Consider the following 17,211-nt stretch of genomic DNA (forward strand, 5'->3'; position numbering starts at 1 on the left):
GTTATTTCGGCAACAATCAGAAGAAAAGAGCCACACAGTCAACTCAGCAGGTCCTCAGCAGGCTCAGGCTTTTTAGCTGCAGCTGGTTCTGAGAAAAAAGGAACAGTCTCTTCTCGCTTTGTATGGATTGTGTTGCTCCCCATGCTGTCCTTCAGTAGAGCAGTGGCCACAAAGTCCATTTCCTTTATTCCCCATGGTTTTCTTGGGTTTTTTTTGCACAATGTGGTATCAGATCAGCCCCAGGGAGTAACTGCACCTTACACCAATTGAGATCTGGCAATATTCAGGAGCTATGGAGTTACTCACACTATGCTTTCCTTTGGAGCAAAGCCTTCGGTGTTCCATCTACTTCCTACTAATTTACATCCCTATGTCCTCAGTGGTCCTTGAAGGGCTCCTCCTGCAGCACTACCTCTTACACCTGTTGGATAAGCGCCATTAAAATTCCAAAAGCAGTTGCATTGCTATGTCAAATGTATAAAAACAATGTGCTTAAAATATGTAATCTGATGCAGGAAATGACAAAGGAAAAGGAAAACAAATCAGAAAAGTCACATAGATAATTTTGTCTAAGAAACAAAAAACAGACTGAAAACAAATTTTGGCAGTTCAGTAATTAAAGCAAAGTCCATATGGCTTAAGAGAACAGTCAAAGTGCACAGAAGGCAGTGGGTTTTTTGTTTGCTTTGCATTCCTCTTCACAGCACACTCCAAGTCATCCTCTTTGGAGCCCCTTCTCCATCCCACACACATCCTACCCAGGTGCAGAGAGGGGATGACTCACAGGGTTTTGGCTCAGCCGTGTCTTTGCGACTCCCTTGCCATCTAATGAGCTGCAGATAATTATCCCAAACTCAAAAGCCCTTGCACACACCCACTGGAGTTTTTGGTTTTGAACTTTTTCTTCCTGGAACCTTTGGAGAGGAACAATCCAGTGCCAAAGCTATGCAGAGTCTGCATGCACCAAGAGCAGCAGTGCTGAAGAGTAAAAGCAGTTCTGAGATTGTTTGCCCTGTCCAAGAGGCACTGAAAGGTGACAGCAAGGCTGAGCTGGCCCTTGGACCTCAACTGTTTTGCTGAGGTGCCACCAGGGTACTCCTAACAGGCCCCCTGGTTTCAACAACCTGCTTTGAAGATGCCACCTCCCCCTGCCACAGATGTCCCCCATCCCTTCAGAGGACAGGGACAATTTTCCATAGTAACAATGTCCACATGTGCCTTGACACAGGACACTGGCAAGCACCAATTTTCCTGGCTTATCCACCTGGAAGGAAATGCCAGATGCTGGTGTGGCAAGGACCCACCTACTTCCAAATTCACCTTTCAAACTCATGTGATAAAAAGTCTGGTGACCCAGGACTGTTGCTGCGACCAAGGGCTGGATTTGGATTCTTTCAATGCCTGACAACTTCCTTGTGAGTAAAGAACTTGCTGCTAAACATGATAGACTCAGAAAAAGGACAGAAAAGAAGACAACAAAAAATGAGCTGTACAAAAGGATGGAAAATAAACTAAAAACCTCCTCTTTTCTTTCCAAAGGCCATAGTTTCAAGTGCACTAAGCAGGCTGTAAATGTGCACAAGGTAATTCATGACCCCAGTGCCTGAAAAACCTGGTTAGCTTTATTTGGAGACACTTTTTTGCTTCTCCCAGATATGAAGCTGAAGAATCAATAAAAGGCACCTGTGGACACCAAAACGCACCAAGTCTGTGTGGTGTGCCTTTGTACTAAAAAAATAAAAATCAAACAAACCCTGCCACTGTGTACTTTTTTACAGACCAGTAAACAGAACTGCAGAGTCTGGGTGAAAAAGGATGCTCAATTTCTGTTGGCAGGGCATGGTAACTCTGATGATCAAACCCCTCATCAATTAGTAAACTCTCTAGGTTGTCACTGCAATTTTAATTGAAAAATCCTCTGGCTTGCTGGGTTGTGTCCTTTGACTTTTAAAAATGACTGATTCAAATGGTACATGCAGTCCACAAGGAGGATTAGAGCAACACCAAAAATAAACTGACCTTGCATCTGAATTCTTCCCACTTGCTTCACCCACCACTGCCTACACTGCTCTTTTGAGCCATCTCCTCTTCCAAAGGCCCTGGAGTTGGAATATTTACAGAATGCAGCAGGTCCCATTTGAAGAAGAAAGAAAAGCAGGTCAGTAATTCAATGTAAATACACCAGTAGTGAGCTTAGAGCAGACACAGTGACACATCTGAGCCTACGTTGATCAGCCAGTGCTCCTACTGTGTGGAGCAGCAAGGAGAAGAGAGGAGGTGTCTGCTTCTTACCTAAAAATGTGTCCCTTTTCTGTGTTTTTCTACTTGACCCTGATGACAGAGAAAAATCAAAAAGAAAAAAAAAAAAAAAGAGTAGAGAAAAAGGAAGAAAAAGGAGCCTGGGAGGTTTTATGTTTTCTCTTCAAATCACATCACAAAGTCACTCATTGCATCTAGGGAATTCACCTGCTTGTTTGGGAGTGGTGGGACAGGAGGAGGGGAGAGAAAGAAAGAGGGAAGGAGAAGGGCATGGGAGCTGCTTCCTGAAGCAGTGTTACAAAAAGCAGTTAAAAAACCCCTACTATTCACAAGTGGTTAAAATCATCACTGTTCGGAATTCCTTTTTTTTCTTTTTTTTTTCTTAAACAAAGGTTCAGCTAGTTCAGCTCCGTGTTTTTATAGAGTTGATTGTCTTCAGAAAAAAAAAAAAACCAAAAAAACCCAAACAAACCAAACCAAACACCAACCCAGCCTCAGGTGTGTTCCCATCCGTCTCTACCCTGATAGAGAAGTCCCCCACAGTTCAGCGCCCTGGCCACGCACACATTGTCACTGCGGCTGTCCCGCCGTGTCCCCAAGCCCCGCCTCAGACAAAGGACGAGAATCCTGTCACTGGAGTCCGGGAGCCGGGCGCGGGCTGTCCCGTTGGGGTGTACACCCCTCCTGAGCTCTGTGTCGTGATGACAGTCTGGAAATAGGGTTCTGTCTCGCTGGCCGTGCACTCCTCGTATCTGTAGGATGCTGGGTGCTGCTTCACCCCTTTCTGCTGCCGCTTCCACGAGTTGTAGTAGGTGGGGTCGCTCATGTAGTGGTTCACAAAGGAGTGCTTGGGCAACTCGTCCTCGTAATCTGAGTCGGTGACCTGCGGCATCAGGAAAAACAGAATTAAAAAATGGGTCAGTAGCATCGATGGTTTTTTCAAACTGTTCTGCTCGCAAAGAAATGAGAGGCAAGTTTAGCATCAGCAGCTGACTAAAGCTGTAATGCTAAGGTAAGAGGGATGGCAGTCCAAGTGTGGTACAAGAGCACTGTGCTCTGCTTTAGCCAGACTTTGCTGCTAGAGGGAGAGTCCTCTGATGATAAGTGACACAGAAATCCCTTCTAATTCCCTGCAGAATGGTGCAGGGGCAGCCAGGATCTCCTGCTTTGGCACAAGCTGCAGGGAAGTGTAGAGAGAAAACAAACAGCTTTCAGTTACAACCAGAAATATTGCAATTACAACTGAGCATCTCTCTTCTGATGCAAGGACAGCAGGAATGCCTTCCACACAAACACACTCCTGTTAGCCAGATGGGCTGAGGTTTGGGGTGGACAACCCAGGCCAGCTGCACAGGACTCTGGGTGTGGTTTGCAAGCCCGGTTAAGTATTGAGGTATATAACTGGAAGGGAGTTAAGTAAAATTAGACTTTTTTACAGGCAAACAACTCTATCTGCATGTTCCAGCTGATTATTGGTGGTACAAGGTACACAACCAGTGGCGACAGAAGAAAGAGAATGGAAAATCTGGAAAATCAGAGCTGCCAGGCAGGAGGGGCTGCTTTCTGGGGATGAGTCAGGCTCAGCTCTGCACTCAGAGCGGATCTTACCCCTCAAACATTTATGCGCGGTGGCTGGATAGTTTCAAAGCTCCCATCAGTATCGAGCAGGAGCTCTATTGAGATGTAAGCAGATAAGCTCTGTGCAGCTGCCCCTCCTCTGAAGTGCTGCTGCTGGGATGCAGCTGGACGAATCATAGAGGGTTTGGACATCTCTGCCGAGCGCAGGGACCACGGCAAAGCCTTGGCTGTGGAATCTCAGTGCACATTTTCCTTCTGTTCCCACTAATGTTCCCACCTGTAACAGCCCCATCCCATCCAGCATGCAAACATTTACCCAGGCATTTCCAGATCTCATGCCTTCCTTCAAATCCACTTAGACCATGCAAAAGCTTTTATTCCTTTCCCTCTCCTCCTCAATAATCTGCATAGCCAATTTGAAAGGCAATTAAATATCGAAGTAGGAGCTGCCTAAGACACACAGGAGAGACAGGTAAGTGCAGCTCGTCACTGTTCGCTGCTGCAATTAGTTTCAAAAGGTTGGTGTGGTTCTCATCTATGACACCACCCAGCAAACACACATCCTTCTTGATCCTGCCTGCCACAAAACTTGTCTCTCCTCCTCTAAAGCTCCTTTTTAATGGTCTCTGAAGAACAATCCTCAAATGCCTTGCGAACCAGCGTTTGAAAAGGGCACAGCATCCATCATCCCACTTCTTTGCTTAGCTAGCTGCTTCAATACTATTCTGTGCCCATTTTCCAGCGCAGAGGATGATGGACAGAGCCGAGAAATTTTTCCCAGGGCTTTCCAAAAGTGAGCAAAGCAGCTCTTTACAGCTTTGCAAAACTTCCCTTCCACCGTTACCCAGGCTTTGGCTCTTTAGGAATTATGTACTGTTTGATTTTTAAGAATGAAAAGCTTCAGGTGCCTTGACGAGTAATTACTAATACAACAAAGCCCTACCAGCACTTAATAATTATTCCAGAAGGAACACAGCAAGCCTATCTCCTAGAAAAACACTCCTTTGCACCAGCTGCCAGGCTTGCGAAGCCAACACCCGACTCCCTCCAAAGACCTTCCTGAACAGGTGGTTTTTGCAGCATTCCTGGAATATCCCCAGATTTGAACAACTTCACAGCCAGTGGGTGCAGAGAGCAGCTCCCAGAGTCCTGGCACCGCTGCCAGGAGCATCCTGCCAGCACTGCCCTGTCTGTTTTTGCAAGGGGCTCCAGCAGGAGTGCCACGGATGGCTGCAGCGTGGCAGGGCTGGCAGCAAGGGCTCAGCGAGGCTGGTCCTCAGCTGCAGCCACAGCCAGCTTCACCAAAACCCCCCAAAGCCTGGTTCCCTCTGCACTCAGCAGGAAACAAGTTATTGCACTCTGCATCAATCTCCAAACATTATGCTGCATGCCCATAGTGTAATTTTGAGGTGAATGCCTGGGAAGCTGAGGGATGGCATAGGCATCTAGAAGAAAAGTCTCTGCATCCTGAGGGGGGACAGATGGTTATGGGTCACTTAGGAGAAGCAGCACCTCCAGGTCTGAACTCCTCCAGCTGCCATGGATGTGCTCTCTCCATCAAAGGCATGAGGCACTGCCCTGCCCTGCCCTGTCCTTCCCCAATCCACCATCACTTTTACTGACTCAGACACACTCAGCCACCCCCAAGGAAACAAACCCTGCTGAAGAGGGATCACAGCTGAGCTGAGGTGGCATAAGTGTGAGGAGAAAAAAAACCCACAAACTTCTAGTGGCTCTTTATGAGTCTTCCTGATGTCTCCACAGACACAGAGGATCATAAAGCCAACTAAGAGGCTGGAAGCCCTAAGGAGAAATGCAAAGAAGCTGTAGCCAGAAGCATGTGACACGACTTTATAGGTGTAATAGTACTGATGCAGCCATTTCAGTTCTGTCCATCACCAGCAAAAAAATACTCACTCAAAAAACTAATATAATTTCTGTTCCTAAGCCAAGTTCTTTCAAGATTGCCAGAAGTCAACATAATAAAGAGGAAGAATCCAGGGAACATTTTTAGATGGGCTGCTGCTGTTTGAAATACAGTGACACTTAGACTTGCAATGAACTGAAAGAGGGAATTTGAAACAATACCACCTGCTGATAATCTGTTCACTAATTAGTCCATTATACCAACTGAAAGGGAACACTAATTTGGTGTAAATAAGGCCAGTATCTTTCAGAAGGAACTGTCATGAAACATATATAGCTGCAGTAACTTCAGCCTTTCGCCATCATCAGGACTGATGCTGGAAAGGATAACCTGCTTGTTAGTGTTGATACAACATGTTTTTTCTGTGTTTCTTTCAGAACAGGCAGGAACTGACTATTTTGTCCGTGTTTCTGAAGTACCTCCTAAGGTCTGCTCCCAGCAAGACTCCAATAACCACCCTTATCAGCAAGGAATTCTCTAAACTGGCATTTCACAGCCCCGAAAATCAAGAAGATAAACCTGTTTAGCATGACAATACAGACAGCTTATACTAGAGGATTACTTTTTAGTGGTTTTTAAACTATTGAGTAAATAGAAATGCTTCAAGGCTTTTTGCTTTGTTTTTGGTTTTCTCCTTTCCCTGTGACTGTGGCTGTGTTACCTTGGAAACCTCCATAGGCTGGAGCCTGATTGGGTGTGTGGTGACATTACAGACTGTCAACCAAAGGTGCATGGATGCCTATGAAACAACAAATACAGAAAATGAGAGGCCATTTAGGTATATTTTTGATAGCACAAAATGCACAAGTGCTGCTCAGAGGCAAGTCAGACAGCAGAGTTGGCTGGCTTAGTCAGTGGGAAATTTGATAATAAATTTGATAACAGTTCCAGTTATCCTTTTTTTTTTTTTTAAAGTTACTACAAAAGAAACAGCCTTATAAGATTACTTCTAAAAATGTAGATGGCAGCTGCTTTTTTTTGGTTGGCGTTAAATAAATATGCTGTAAAAGAGACAAGGTAATCCAGTACACAAATACTTATCTGGACATGGGAATTCACTCTTATTTTATGTGTCACCTGCAGCTGGTTTCCACATAGTGCCCAACTTGTCAAAATCACTGGAGAGCTTTACTGGCAACAAGTTAAACCCTATTCCCTCCGAAGTGTTAAGTGGAAATGAATATATTCCTACTGAGCTGAAAAAGCCAAAGCCAGTCAGACTGCAGAGAGCAGTGGGAAGATCAGAGCGTTGCCAGCATCCAGCACTGACTGATAATGTGTACAACCTGTAAGAGTATTTTCTCCTGGAAAGAGTTTCTGGGAGACCACAAGGATATTTGAGAACACACAAACATGCACCAGCCTCCCCTCTCCTTAGCTGGATGACACAGCAGATACATCATCAAATTTCTCTACATGGTGAACACCAAATTTTTTCAGATTATCTGTCCAGAGCCTTGTCCACTTGACTCATTAACTAAAAGCCTATTATTATTAATCATTTAGAATTTACACTCATAGCAGTCTCCTGCTCTGTACCTGCCAATTAAACTTCTTTAACCTCATTAACAGTACTGGTGCTTGGCTTTCATGACATGGAGTAAGTTCACCACTTGATTTATGAATATTAAGAGTCCTACTTGATCTCCTCTTTGTCTCTCTGTGGCTCTCCTCTCCATGAGGGAGCAGGGAGGAGCACTCCCAGGCAGCTGTGTTTTAAGTGCAGTCAGTCAGCCCAAGAGTTCTTCATGTTCAGTAAACCCCAGGAGACTTGAAGCCAAGTGAGCTTCCTTCTTCTCCACATAAAATCCTGACACCTCAGGCAACGGGTGTGAGACTAAGCAGTAACACGGTGACAAGTGGATTGAAGGCAAAGGCACAGGTTTTGGCCCTGCCTGCCCTGCTGTGCATCACATTAAGTGGAATTTGAGATCCACACAGATGTATGAGAGGAAAACAGCATCAGGACCCTTTGGTGCAGAGGACCAAATCTGGGCAGAGCTCTTATATGAGAAGTTATCTTTAACTCTTCATATAATGGCAAACATCTCTGCCTACTAAGACAGATGGAAAATCTGAAACTCTCAGAAAACAGAGCTTGTCTGTTAAGTTATCCTTTGAGAACAGAAACAAAAAGAAAATAAAAGACAAACAGGAAGAGCTAATAGGTACAGAACACTTGAAAAGAGAGTGGTCAATCATCTCTGCCCATCTCTGCCTCAACCCACCCTCACCTCCTGTCTGCACCTGCCAACATAAACAGCATTTTCAGGCTGATCAAAAGGCAGCATCTCCTACTGCTACCTCTATTGGGAGCATATTAACATTTCATTACTAAAAGCACTCCCCACCACAAAAAAACCCAAACAAGCATCAAAGACATTATACAGACAGGCTGCACATCCAAGCCCCAAGGAAAAACAAGAGGCATATTTTGTGCACATACTCACATGCACACCCACATTCACAAAAACAGCAGAATCTCAACTGAGACCTTCAGGCTTGACAGCAATACCCAGTAAATAAACAATATCAATAATAGCCCGAGAAAAACCCCACCAAAATCACTTCCTTCTCTGCTGTACAAACAGTGCATATAGGAGGCATAATGACACCCTGCAAGGAGACTTCAGCACATTACCAGAAATACCACACGGGACATTGAAATTAATGTCAAAAGGTGCCAGTGCTAAATTCACGATCATGCTCAGCAAACTGTTTTAATGACAGGTTTAATGCTGGGTTGTTACAGTGACATGACCAAAGCACTGTGGGTTTAATCTGGAGGGTAATGCTGGAGCATTGCAGAGACAGCAGCTTGAGCTGCACCAAGGAAAGCTGCCTGCACGACGGGTCGGCCACAGGGCAGCACAAAGCAGCAGGCTGTCGGTGGTAATTAGCAGGAGGTGAGAGCTAGGTAGCCAGGAAAAGCAGCTGTAGCTGCAGGTGCAGAAAAGCTACAGATGAAAACTGTCATCTTCTTTCACTGCTTGCTGCTCGTGATTTATTCTTGCTGGAAGGGTCAGGTTTGGCGTGGTTTGGCCCACTGCTCGCTTCTTGCGCTGTCAGTTCCGATTCGTCAGGATCTCAGCTGACAACATCTGATTTTAGAGACAGATTTACCTTTCTGGATCTCCTTTGAAGTCTGTCTATTCACCCCTCGCCACTGCTGGACTTTCAGAGACAGCAAACACTTTCTTCTTTCGCACAGGGAATGTGAGACACAAGATGGAGCTCTGCCAGATGGATAAGGCTGGCATACACCCCCCTTCCTTGGGGAGCAGTCTAAAGGCAAGGCTGGGGTGTTCAGAGAGCTGAATGCTGGACCCTCACAGCCATGGCCATGAGCTCCCTGGCAAGTTACTCATTCCCCACTTACCCCCTCTGTACCCAGTGGCTGCCACCACTCAGAGCACTCCTCAGAATCGTGGGGTTTGCTGGAGCTGTGAAACATCAAACCACATCCCACACTGCAGTCAGTGCAACAATCCAAGGCACATCTCACCTTTAACCTTGCCCAGACAGCAGCTGGTTATTTTGCAGCACATAAGTGTTTTCCCAAAAGTGCTCCAAGTTTGCAGCCCACAGGCAGAAGGGGGTGTGCAGACCCTTCACAGAGGGCAGCACACACTGCCTGACTGATTGAACTTATCTTTCTCCCTGACACTGGAAAACTGAATATCTGCCAAGGCCAGGTCTGGAATCTGCCCTGGCTGGGTCCTGCTTGTCATTGTTTCCTTTGATATTTTAATTTTAAGATGTGATGCAAACAGCCTGGTGAATTGAACCTTTTAAAAGTCAGACAAACAGTGACCAACACAGCATGATGCAGGTATGGGACTGGGACTTCAAAGACTTGCCAGAATTCAGCATGGAAATGAATATCTGCAGTGTTTTTGCTATAGTTGGTGAGGCAGAGAGAAATCCTTACCTCTGACTCTGACACTTCCAGGGGCTTCTCATTGAGGCCCAAGCCCTCAGTCAGCACAGCTCCGTTGTACTTGTTGCAGATATCCTCATCAGAGTAGTGCAGCCCCCCGGGGCTTGGGCGAGGAGGAGACCTAGGAAATGCAAAGGGAGAGTGTTTGGGATGTTGTAATTTCCCTGGAATTAATGAAATAATGCTTAGAAGCCAGACTCACAGCTTAAGGTAGAGACTTGGGCAGTTAAGTCCTCCCTAGATTCTTCAGTCTCCCCCCTTTGCCAATTTTAAGTGCTCAAAGCTAGAAAAAAGCCATTCCAAAAGCACAGCATTCCCAGTTTTTTACCTGGTTCCATTTTTCTTTGAGAAGGTGCTCTTGATGTTCAAGTGTCTGCTGTTGAGCTCCAGAGCAGTGAAGCCTCCGTTATCCAGGGTGACTGACTCTTCCACATTGGAGATGGTTTTACCTGGAGCCAGGAAATGAAAGGTTCAGCTGAAACAAAAGCACTTTTCCCCCAAATAGAACTGCAGGAGCTAGCTTGTCCTTCTTTCTGTTTTATGACATCATTAATTATTTGAAATTCTCGTTACCTTTCTTACTGGCAAGTGAGAACAGAGTGAAGGAAAGGAGTGTGGAGGGGCAGAGAAAGCCAAAAGAGGGGAAAGGAGTCATGGATAGATGGATGGATGGATTTCATTCAGAGGCAACTATCTAAAATAGCACAGATAAATTGTGCTCCAAAAGTGCTTATTCTTGGGTTTTGACTATAAATAGATACCAGGTAACTAATTTATGTGGCCACTGAAGATGTGCTAAATCAGGTGCTGTGAATCCCATTCCATGCTGACTGGGGCAAAGCAAGAGAAAGTAAAAGTAGAAAAAGTAGAAAAATAGGAAAAGGAGAGAGGAAAAAAAGGCAGGAAAGAAAGCAAGAGGAAGGGCAAGTGGATAACAACTGGGAAAAAGATTTCCCAGCTGTAATGAGGATCAGCTATGGATGTGAGAAATCACTGGGCAATGTAAGGCAGGAACAAGGATGGGACAGGAAGAAGAAGGAAAACACAGCACAGGATATTATTTCTTGTGCTCAAATCTAGCAGGAGCTTGTTCTCTCCCGAGCTCATCCTTTGTAATCCCGAAGATGTGAGCTGAGCCTGTGTCCCAGGGAGAAGGAAGGGCTGGCTGCCACTTTGCAGCAGACAGGTGCTTCATCCTCAGCTTCAATTTCAGTGCTGCATTAAGGCTCTGTGAACATGGATATCTGACAGCACAGGTCAGACCTGCCTTTTCATGTCTGTCCCTCAAACACAGAGTAAAACTAAGAAGATGAGAGACTTCCTATGAGCTGTGCATACAAATATGTAATAGTATTAACTTGGTAAAATGCCACGGTATTCATACATCTTATATCTCATGGGACTGAAATCTGATTTTCTAACACTTGTTAGAAGTGAATTACAAAGAAAGAGAAGATCTTCACTTTGGGACTGAATTACTAAATACTGCCTGGAAGACTTCATTACATTAATCCCTAAGAAGGGGTAGTGCAAAGACCCATCTACCTGATCCTGCTCATTAATGTGCCTTTTCTGGCACCTCCTGGCATTAGAGCAATTTCTTGCTGCAGGTGGAGGAGACTATCAGAGAAATACACATGTGAACAACTCTCCCAGGACTTTATCATGTAGGGAGAAGAAAAGGTAAAAACAATATTCAGAGCTCAAGAACAAGGCTTTTTGAAAGGAGACTATTTGACATTCCTAGTTACAGAGCAGGCAGCTCCTGTTTCCTTTCAAGAAAGGAGACTGGTAAAAATCATAACTGAAGGAAAATTCAAAGCTTGATGCTCATTATGTGTTAAAGTCTAACAGGTCCAGATAAGCAAGACACCTCCTGGCTGCTTGGTCCTCAGCCCAGCAACTGCAGCTTGGTTTAGGGAAGGAATGTGAGATGCAGGGCACTCAGTATAAAGGAATTGTGATATAGTCCTCACACACACAGATTTGGAATATCCACACTGGTACAGCCATGGAAAAGCAGAATCTTTCTCCTTCCCATCTACCAGGGAATTATGACAAAGCTAAACAAAGTCTCAGCTAATTCCTCATTTATTCCCTATCTGCCAAGTGTTTGTTCCAGACTCCTTGGCTTTTACTGCAGTCCCTGGGACTTGCAGATGCTGTCCTGTCCGAGCCCAGGGCTGGTCAGTGTCCAAACCCTGACCCAGTGTGGCTACAGTTTGCTACCAAACCAGACAGCAAAATGATCCAAGTCTTCTGCCAAACAAAATAGCTCTAAAGACAGTCCCTGCTGAGGAAATCAGGGGTTCAAAGGGAAGATACTTCTGATTCCCACAGCTCTTGAGAGCTCTGCACAGAGATGATGCCTTACCTCCGTTGCAGTTCTTGTACTTCTTGCTCTGGCCGTGCAGGACCAATGCAAACACCACCAGGAGGATGAGGATGAGGCTTGAGAGAGCCATCACCAGCAGAAACCACCACTCCTCGTAGAAAGGGGCTTCTGTTTGTGCTGAAAGAGCAAAAAACAAATAAAGTTCCTCTTCATGCCCCTTTACAATTTTCTCTTGCTCCCCACAGTGAATGATGACTTGATAACGGTGCTAGGGAGAAAGGAGTTTTGAGCTGAGACTCTTGAGGGGCTGCTGGCACTTCTGAGATGGCAGAGAACAGGAGCATATCACAGCTTCAATACAGAATGGTTTGGGTTGGAAGGACCTTAAAGGTCATCCAGTACCACCCCCTGCCATGGTTAGGGACACCTTCCACTATCCCAGGTTGCTCCATCCAAAGCCCCATCCAAACTGGCCTTGGGTATTTCCAGGGATGGGGCAGCCACAGCTTCTCTGAACAACCTGTGCCATCTCTACAAGCACCTTTCACACCCCTGCAGCAGCTCCAGAGCCCCTCAGCTAAGGAGAAGTTATCACCAAGGGAAGAGAGGCACCTTTCTTCCCACAGCTCTGCACACCTACATTTCTTGAGCATGGCAGGCTTAGCACTCGCTGGGTCAAGGGAACCACTAATACACATGCCATGACCCATGATTATTCCAGGTTTTGGGAGGCTTTCCTTGCCAAGATGATGTTCAGTAGATCTTTGAAAAATACAGCTAGTGTCAGGGAACAAAGTACACTCGGTTCAGTGTCTTTCAGTACCTCCATTAACTCCAACTTCCAACATTCACTGCTACTCTATATCACTTCACCATCCACTGAGCCAAGCCTGATGTGCAGCACATGGGTATCAATTCACTTGCCTGGATTTTGTGCAATCTCAGGTTATTTCACCCCATTTGACCTCAAGTGGAAGCACAAAATGATACTAACTTCCCCTTTCTGGAGTTACCTTGCCAGTCTTGGTTTAAAGTAATAAGTATTGTTGTTTTCTTGCAGTGATATTCTCTTTTTCCTCCCTTGAGCCCCCTCAGCTTTGGGAAAAAGTGCAGCTGCTGAGCACAAGCCAGGACTTGATATAATTTCCCTGTAGTCCGTAAGGTGGAACACCACCTGGCAGGAATGGGTGATGCCAGGAGACCAACTCAACACCTCTCTATCACCAAATCCTCTTTCTCTGGCTGTCCTGAGCCTGGGTCTGAATAAAACTCTGTTGTAAGCCTGACGATACGAGCTCAAATTTGTTCCAGATCACTGAGTATTCTGCAGCAGGGGAAAGCAGCCACGCTCTTTCTTTGCTAGGAGGCCAGTCCAGGCCAATAAAATCCTAAAGGCAAACTGCACAAGCCATGCTGGGCTGAGCAGATTCAGGGCAATTTATACCTCCCTCTGCCAGCTGAAGTGGCCAGCCTAAAATGCTTTATACTTTTATGACTGTGAATCTCAATGGAAGCCTCTTACTTTCATGCAGCAATTTGAGAGGAACACTGAAGCATCAAAAGGAGGTGAATTAAATAGTTCTGTTCAAGTGGAGAACTTACAAACAAGCAGTTTATTTATAGAAAGCATCACAAGGACATGCATGCCCTGCTTCAGAGGAATAATGTCTTCCCGCAAAGGAAAGACTGACATGATTGCTGGTCCTTTGCACTGTGTTACAGACAGGAAAACCACTGACTCCTGGTGTTTGAAGTGGGTTGTCCATGCCCTTGTCCTGAAGAAGAAAAGCAAGGCTAGCACTCTCAGTGCAATCCGTGGAAGCTCTCCCAGGGTAAGTGGTTAATTGTGTCAGGACAAGCACAGCAGCCGCGATGGCGAGAGCAGCGTTTGCTACTCCTGCCCACTGGGTAGCTGCTGAATGGTGTTCGTGCCTTTCACTGGAGCAGCAAAGAGATAAAAGCCACTCCAGATACTGGAGCACTGCCAGGTTCTCAGGACTCTCCAGAATTTTGAATCACAAAGCCGCTTTATCAGGTTCTTTTGTTCCCCTTGTCTTCGCTGACACAGTGAGGATGAAACCTATGGCTCAAAAAGCAACCTGGAGTAGAGTGGGGGAAGAGGAAGCCCAGCAAAGCCTCCCCTAGGGCAAGGTCTCTCACCTCACCACAGGCCAAGGGACTCCAGCTGCCCAGCCCTGGCAAGCTGAGGGGAATTTGCTTTTCAAGGTATTCAAGTCCCTTCAGAAAATCAGAGGGCTGGGCTGTTCTCAGGCGTTTGGGAAGCATGTTTAGGTCATAGCCATGTTTATGGGGAATAAGCACAAAAGAGCAGGGAGAGTGGGAAGAGCCCCAAAGCATCACCAGTGAGCTCTTCTGCAGGAGGGGAGTGGAGGCATCACACTAGACTGGCTCTGCCAGCACAGGGGATTATCAGGAATAACGTCATGAAACTGCACTTCTGTATTTGTGAGAGCTAAATACAAAATAACACAGAAAATGTTTATCAGAGAGTCCTGAGGAAAAAAAGGAAGGAAGCAGAGCAAATAAAACAACAGACTAGGAATGGAGAAAAAGCAAACAAATTGTAGACTTTGTAAATTAGTTTTAGGACAAGAGATCTGACACATAAACACTCTGAGTAGGTTCTTTTTCAAGCTTCAAAATGGCACATGCACATTTTTTCTCTTGAGAATCAAGCATATTGTAATTACAAACATTGATTCACCGCTTTATCACTCCAGTTTTATCCTAAAACAAGGCATCCTTGATTATTTGCTGCAACTAGAGAGTCTCGGTTGTTTCTTTTTCCCCTCTTCTCCCGCAGTCTCAAGAAATTCCATTGAAAAAGAAATTTTAAAAAATCCCTGCTTACCTGATACTGCCACAGAAGGAACACTTGGCTCTCCATAGCCAAACTCGTTGACAGCCACCACCCGAAATTCGTAGGTGACTCCTTGTCTGAGTTTGTCCAGGCCCACTGTGTAGGAGGTGGCACTGCGAGGGATGTCCTTCACAAACATGTCCCAGAGTCCTTCATCTAGGAAAGCAGCAAGGAGAGAAATGGCATGAGCTGTGTGGCCTGGCACTTCCAGCTGCTCAGTGAGAGAGATTGTCATTAATTGTGTGCTGGAGCCACAGGCAGGGACACACTCACACTCACCTGGAGGCTGCCCTGTGATACACACCAATGTCAGAATGCCCTGCAAGCTCCATCTGTGAATGCATTTATTATTATGAAGCTGTTGAAGTTGTTAGAAGCACAATGCCATTCTGATGGGAGCATTTCAGTAGGGTAATTGTGGCTCTCAACAACCATAATGACATTAATCCTGATGCACATCCTGACCAGGCACCATTCCCATCCCTGATCCATACCTGCATCCTCACATTCACTTGACTGCAATGGAATGAACTTTCAACAAGATGGATGCTGGTACCAGGGGAACAAAACCAACCACAATTAAAAACACCAGTCAAAAATGTTGAGGGCAGGAATCAAGCATTAATCTGACCAATTTGCTTCCTAGTAACAATTGGTGCCCAGCACTTTCTCTGAGAAAATGGAGTTTCTGTCTACATGTGGGGCCAAACCCTCAGCTCACCTACCCAGCACAGCTCTCACAAACCTGACCTCACAAGCGTCCCACTGGGCTTTTCCTTTCAGCTATCAAAGCTGTTCCAGTAATATCTATTTTTCTCTGCATGTCCCACAGCAATGGGAATAGGATGATAACCTCTCCACAGACACGACTTCAGCGTGGGATCTGCCTGCTTTGAAAGACAGTCCTGCGCACCGCGAGACTCAAGCAGCAGCAGGACTTCTGTAGCTCGAGGTGTTATCAAGGCAACAATAAAGCAGGAGGCAGCAGAGTTACCCTCAGTGACTTGTTCTGCTGCTGCAGTGTGAGGCAGGAATCTGCTCTCATTTGCTTTGCCTTTACCTGAGTGTAAACTAATTGGAGTCACCGCAGCGATTCCAGAGCTGTGCTGGTGTAACAGAGCCAAACCTGGACCTCAGCCTGCTCCTGAGCCACAGGGAATAGCAGCAAAGATGGATTGATTAACACTGCAGGTGCATTTCCATGTGAATATTCTGACTCTGGCATCGGTAAATATTGGCTGGGTGATCTGCACCGTGCTGCACGTCTGGTGACACACACAATGAGAAACAACCTCCAAACCACAGCTTTTCTGGTCAGGAGGATTGGCAGTCTCAGCAGATGCAAAAAGCAGGCTGGAATGTTATTGTTCCAGCTGCATTTGAGAAACACCAAAGAACAATAAAAACAGGTAATTTTCCTGCCATGCTAAAAATTCAGACCACTACATTATTCACCAGCATGATCAGACTATAATGAAGTTATCATAATGTACCATTGTTATGTATTAGCTGGGTATTACAATGGCTATAAAACAAGAGATAAAATATTGACTTCCCTTTTACAGGGCAATAGAAGCCCAGATTATTTCTTCCACATAAAGTTACAATGTCATAAAAAGGGAGTTTGGGATTTAGTTTCTCTGAAGAGGGTAGAGTGAGGGATGCATTTTCAAAGTTGGATTGTTGCAGCCACCGATACTCAGAAGATGCATCTCACGACTATAAAATATTGCCATATTTGCTAGAATTGCCTAAGCTTTCATAAACACATTTGTAAACAGCAATAAGAGAATTTGAGCCCATTGTGAATTGTCTGAAAAGCAATTTGTTTGCATTGAAAGCCACTTAAATAGGGGAAGAAAAAGCAACAATAAAAGTGAATGTTCAGCACTCATTACAACAAACACAACTGCTCAGACACACACTTCCTCACTCATTTTCTCAAACCTATCAGAGTGCACAGTGCAGAAAACCCAACAGACCAGGAAGTGTAAATTTAACTGCTCTGTGAAGCTCGCAGTAAGCTGGGAGAACCACCCCTGAGAGGCCAGCATTGCATCCTCCTCTCTGTCCCCTTAGCTATGGTGGCTTTGGTGTGGGGCAGCAAAGGATGCTGGTGGATGTTTCTTCAGAGGTATTTCTGTCTCACAGGGACTCAGAGATGCTCTGGCTGGTGGCCATGCAGTCACTGGCCCATCTCCCTTTCATTCACTGAAAGAATCTTTGTCAAAACTCTTGTTTTTTTCCCTGGGGTAGGACTGGCAGTGCTGAGCAAATGGTTGGACTTAATC

General features: G+C 45.5%; 1 protein-coding gene across 3 annotated transcripts in view; it reads right to left on the reverse strand.

Annotated features, from left to right (window-relative positions):
- Positions 1-205: 205 nt before the first annotated feature.
- SDK1 (sidekick cell adhesion molecule 1) overlaps positions 206-17,211 on the reverse strand; it is a 378,509-nt gene continuing 361,503 nt past the window's right edge. For all 3 annotated transcript variants that reach the window (XM_085074532.1, XM_085074531.1, XM_085074533.1), the window contains 5 exons: positions 14,912-15,076; positions 12,079-12,216; positions 10,033-10,153; positions 9,696-9,825; positions 206-3,142 (listed from right to left, as the gene is read on the reverse strand). In XM_085074532.1, coding sequence (XP_084930658.1) covers positions 2,867-3,142; positions 9,696-9,825; positions 10,033-10,153; positions 12,079-12,216; positions 14,912-15,076 — 830 coding nt within the window. In that variant the 3' untranslated portion in view covers positions 206-2,866. The remainder of the gene's footprint in view (positions 3,143-9,695; positions 9,826-10,032; positions 10,154-12,078; positions 12,217-14,911; positions 15,077-17,211) is intronic.

This window comes from Lichenostomus cassidix, chromosome 14, assembly GCF_008360975.1.
Source record: "Lichenostomus cassidix isolate B80296 chromosome 14, HeHo_3.0, whole genome shotgun sequence".
Lineage (NCBI taxonomy): Eukaryota > Metazoa > Chordata > Aves > Passeriformes > Meliphagidae > Lichenostomus > Lichenostomus cassidix.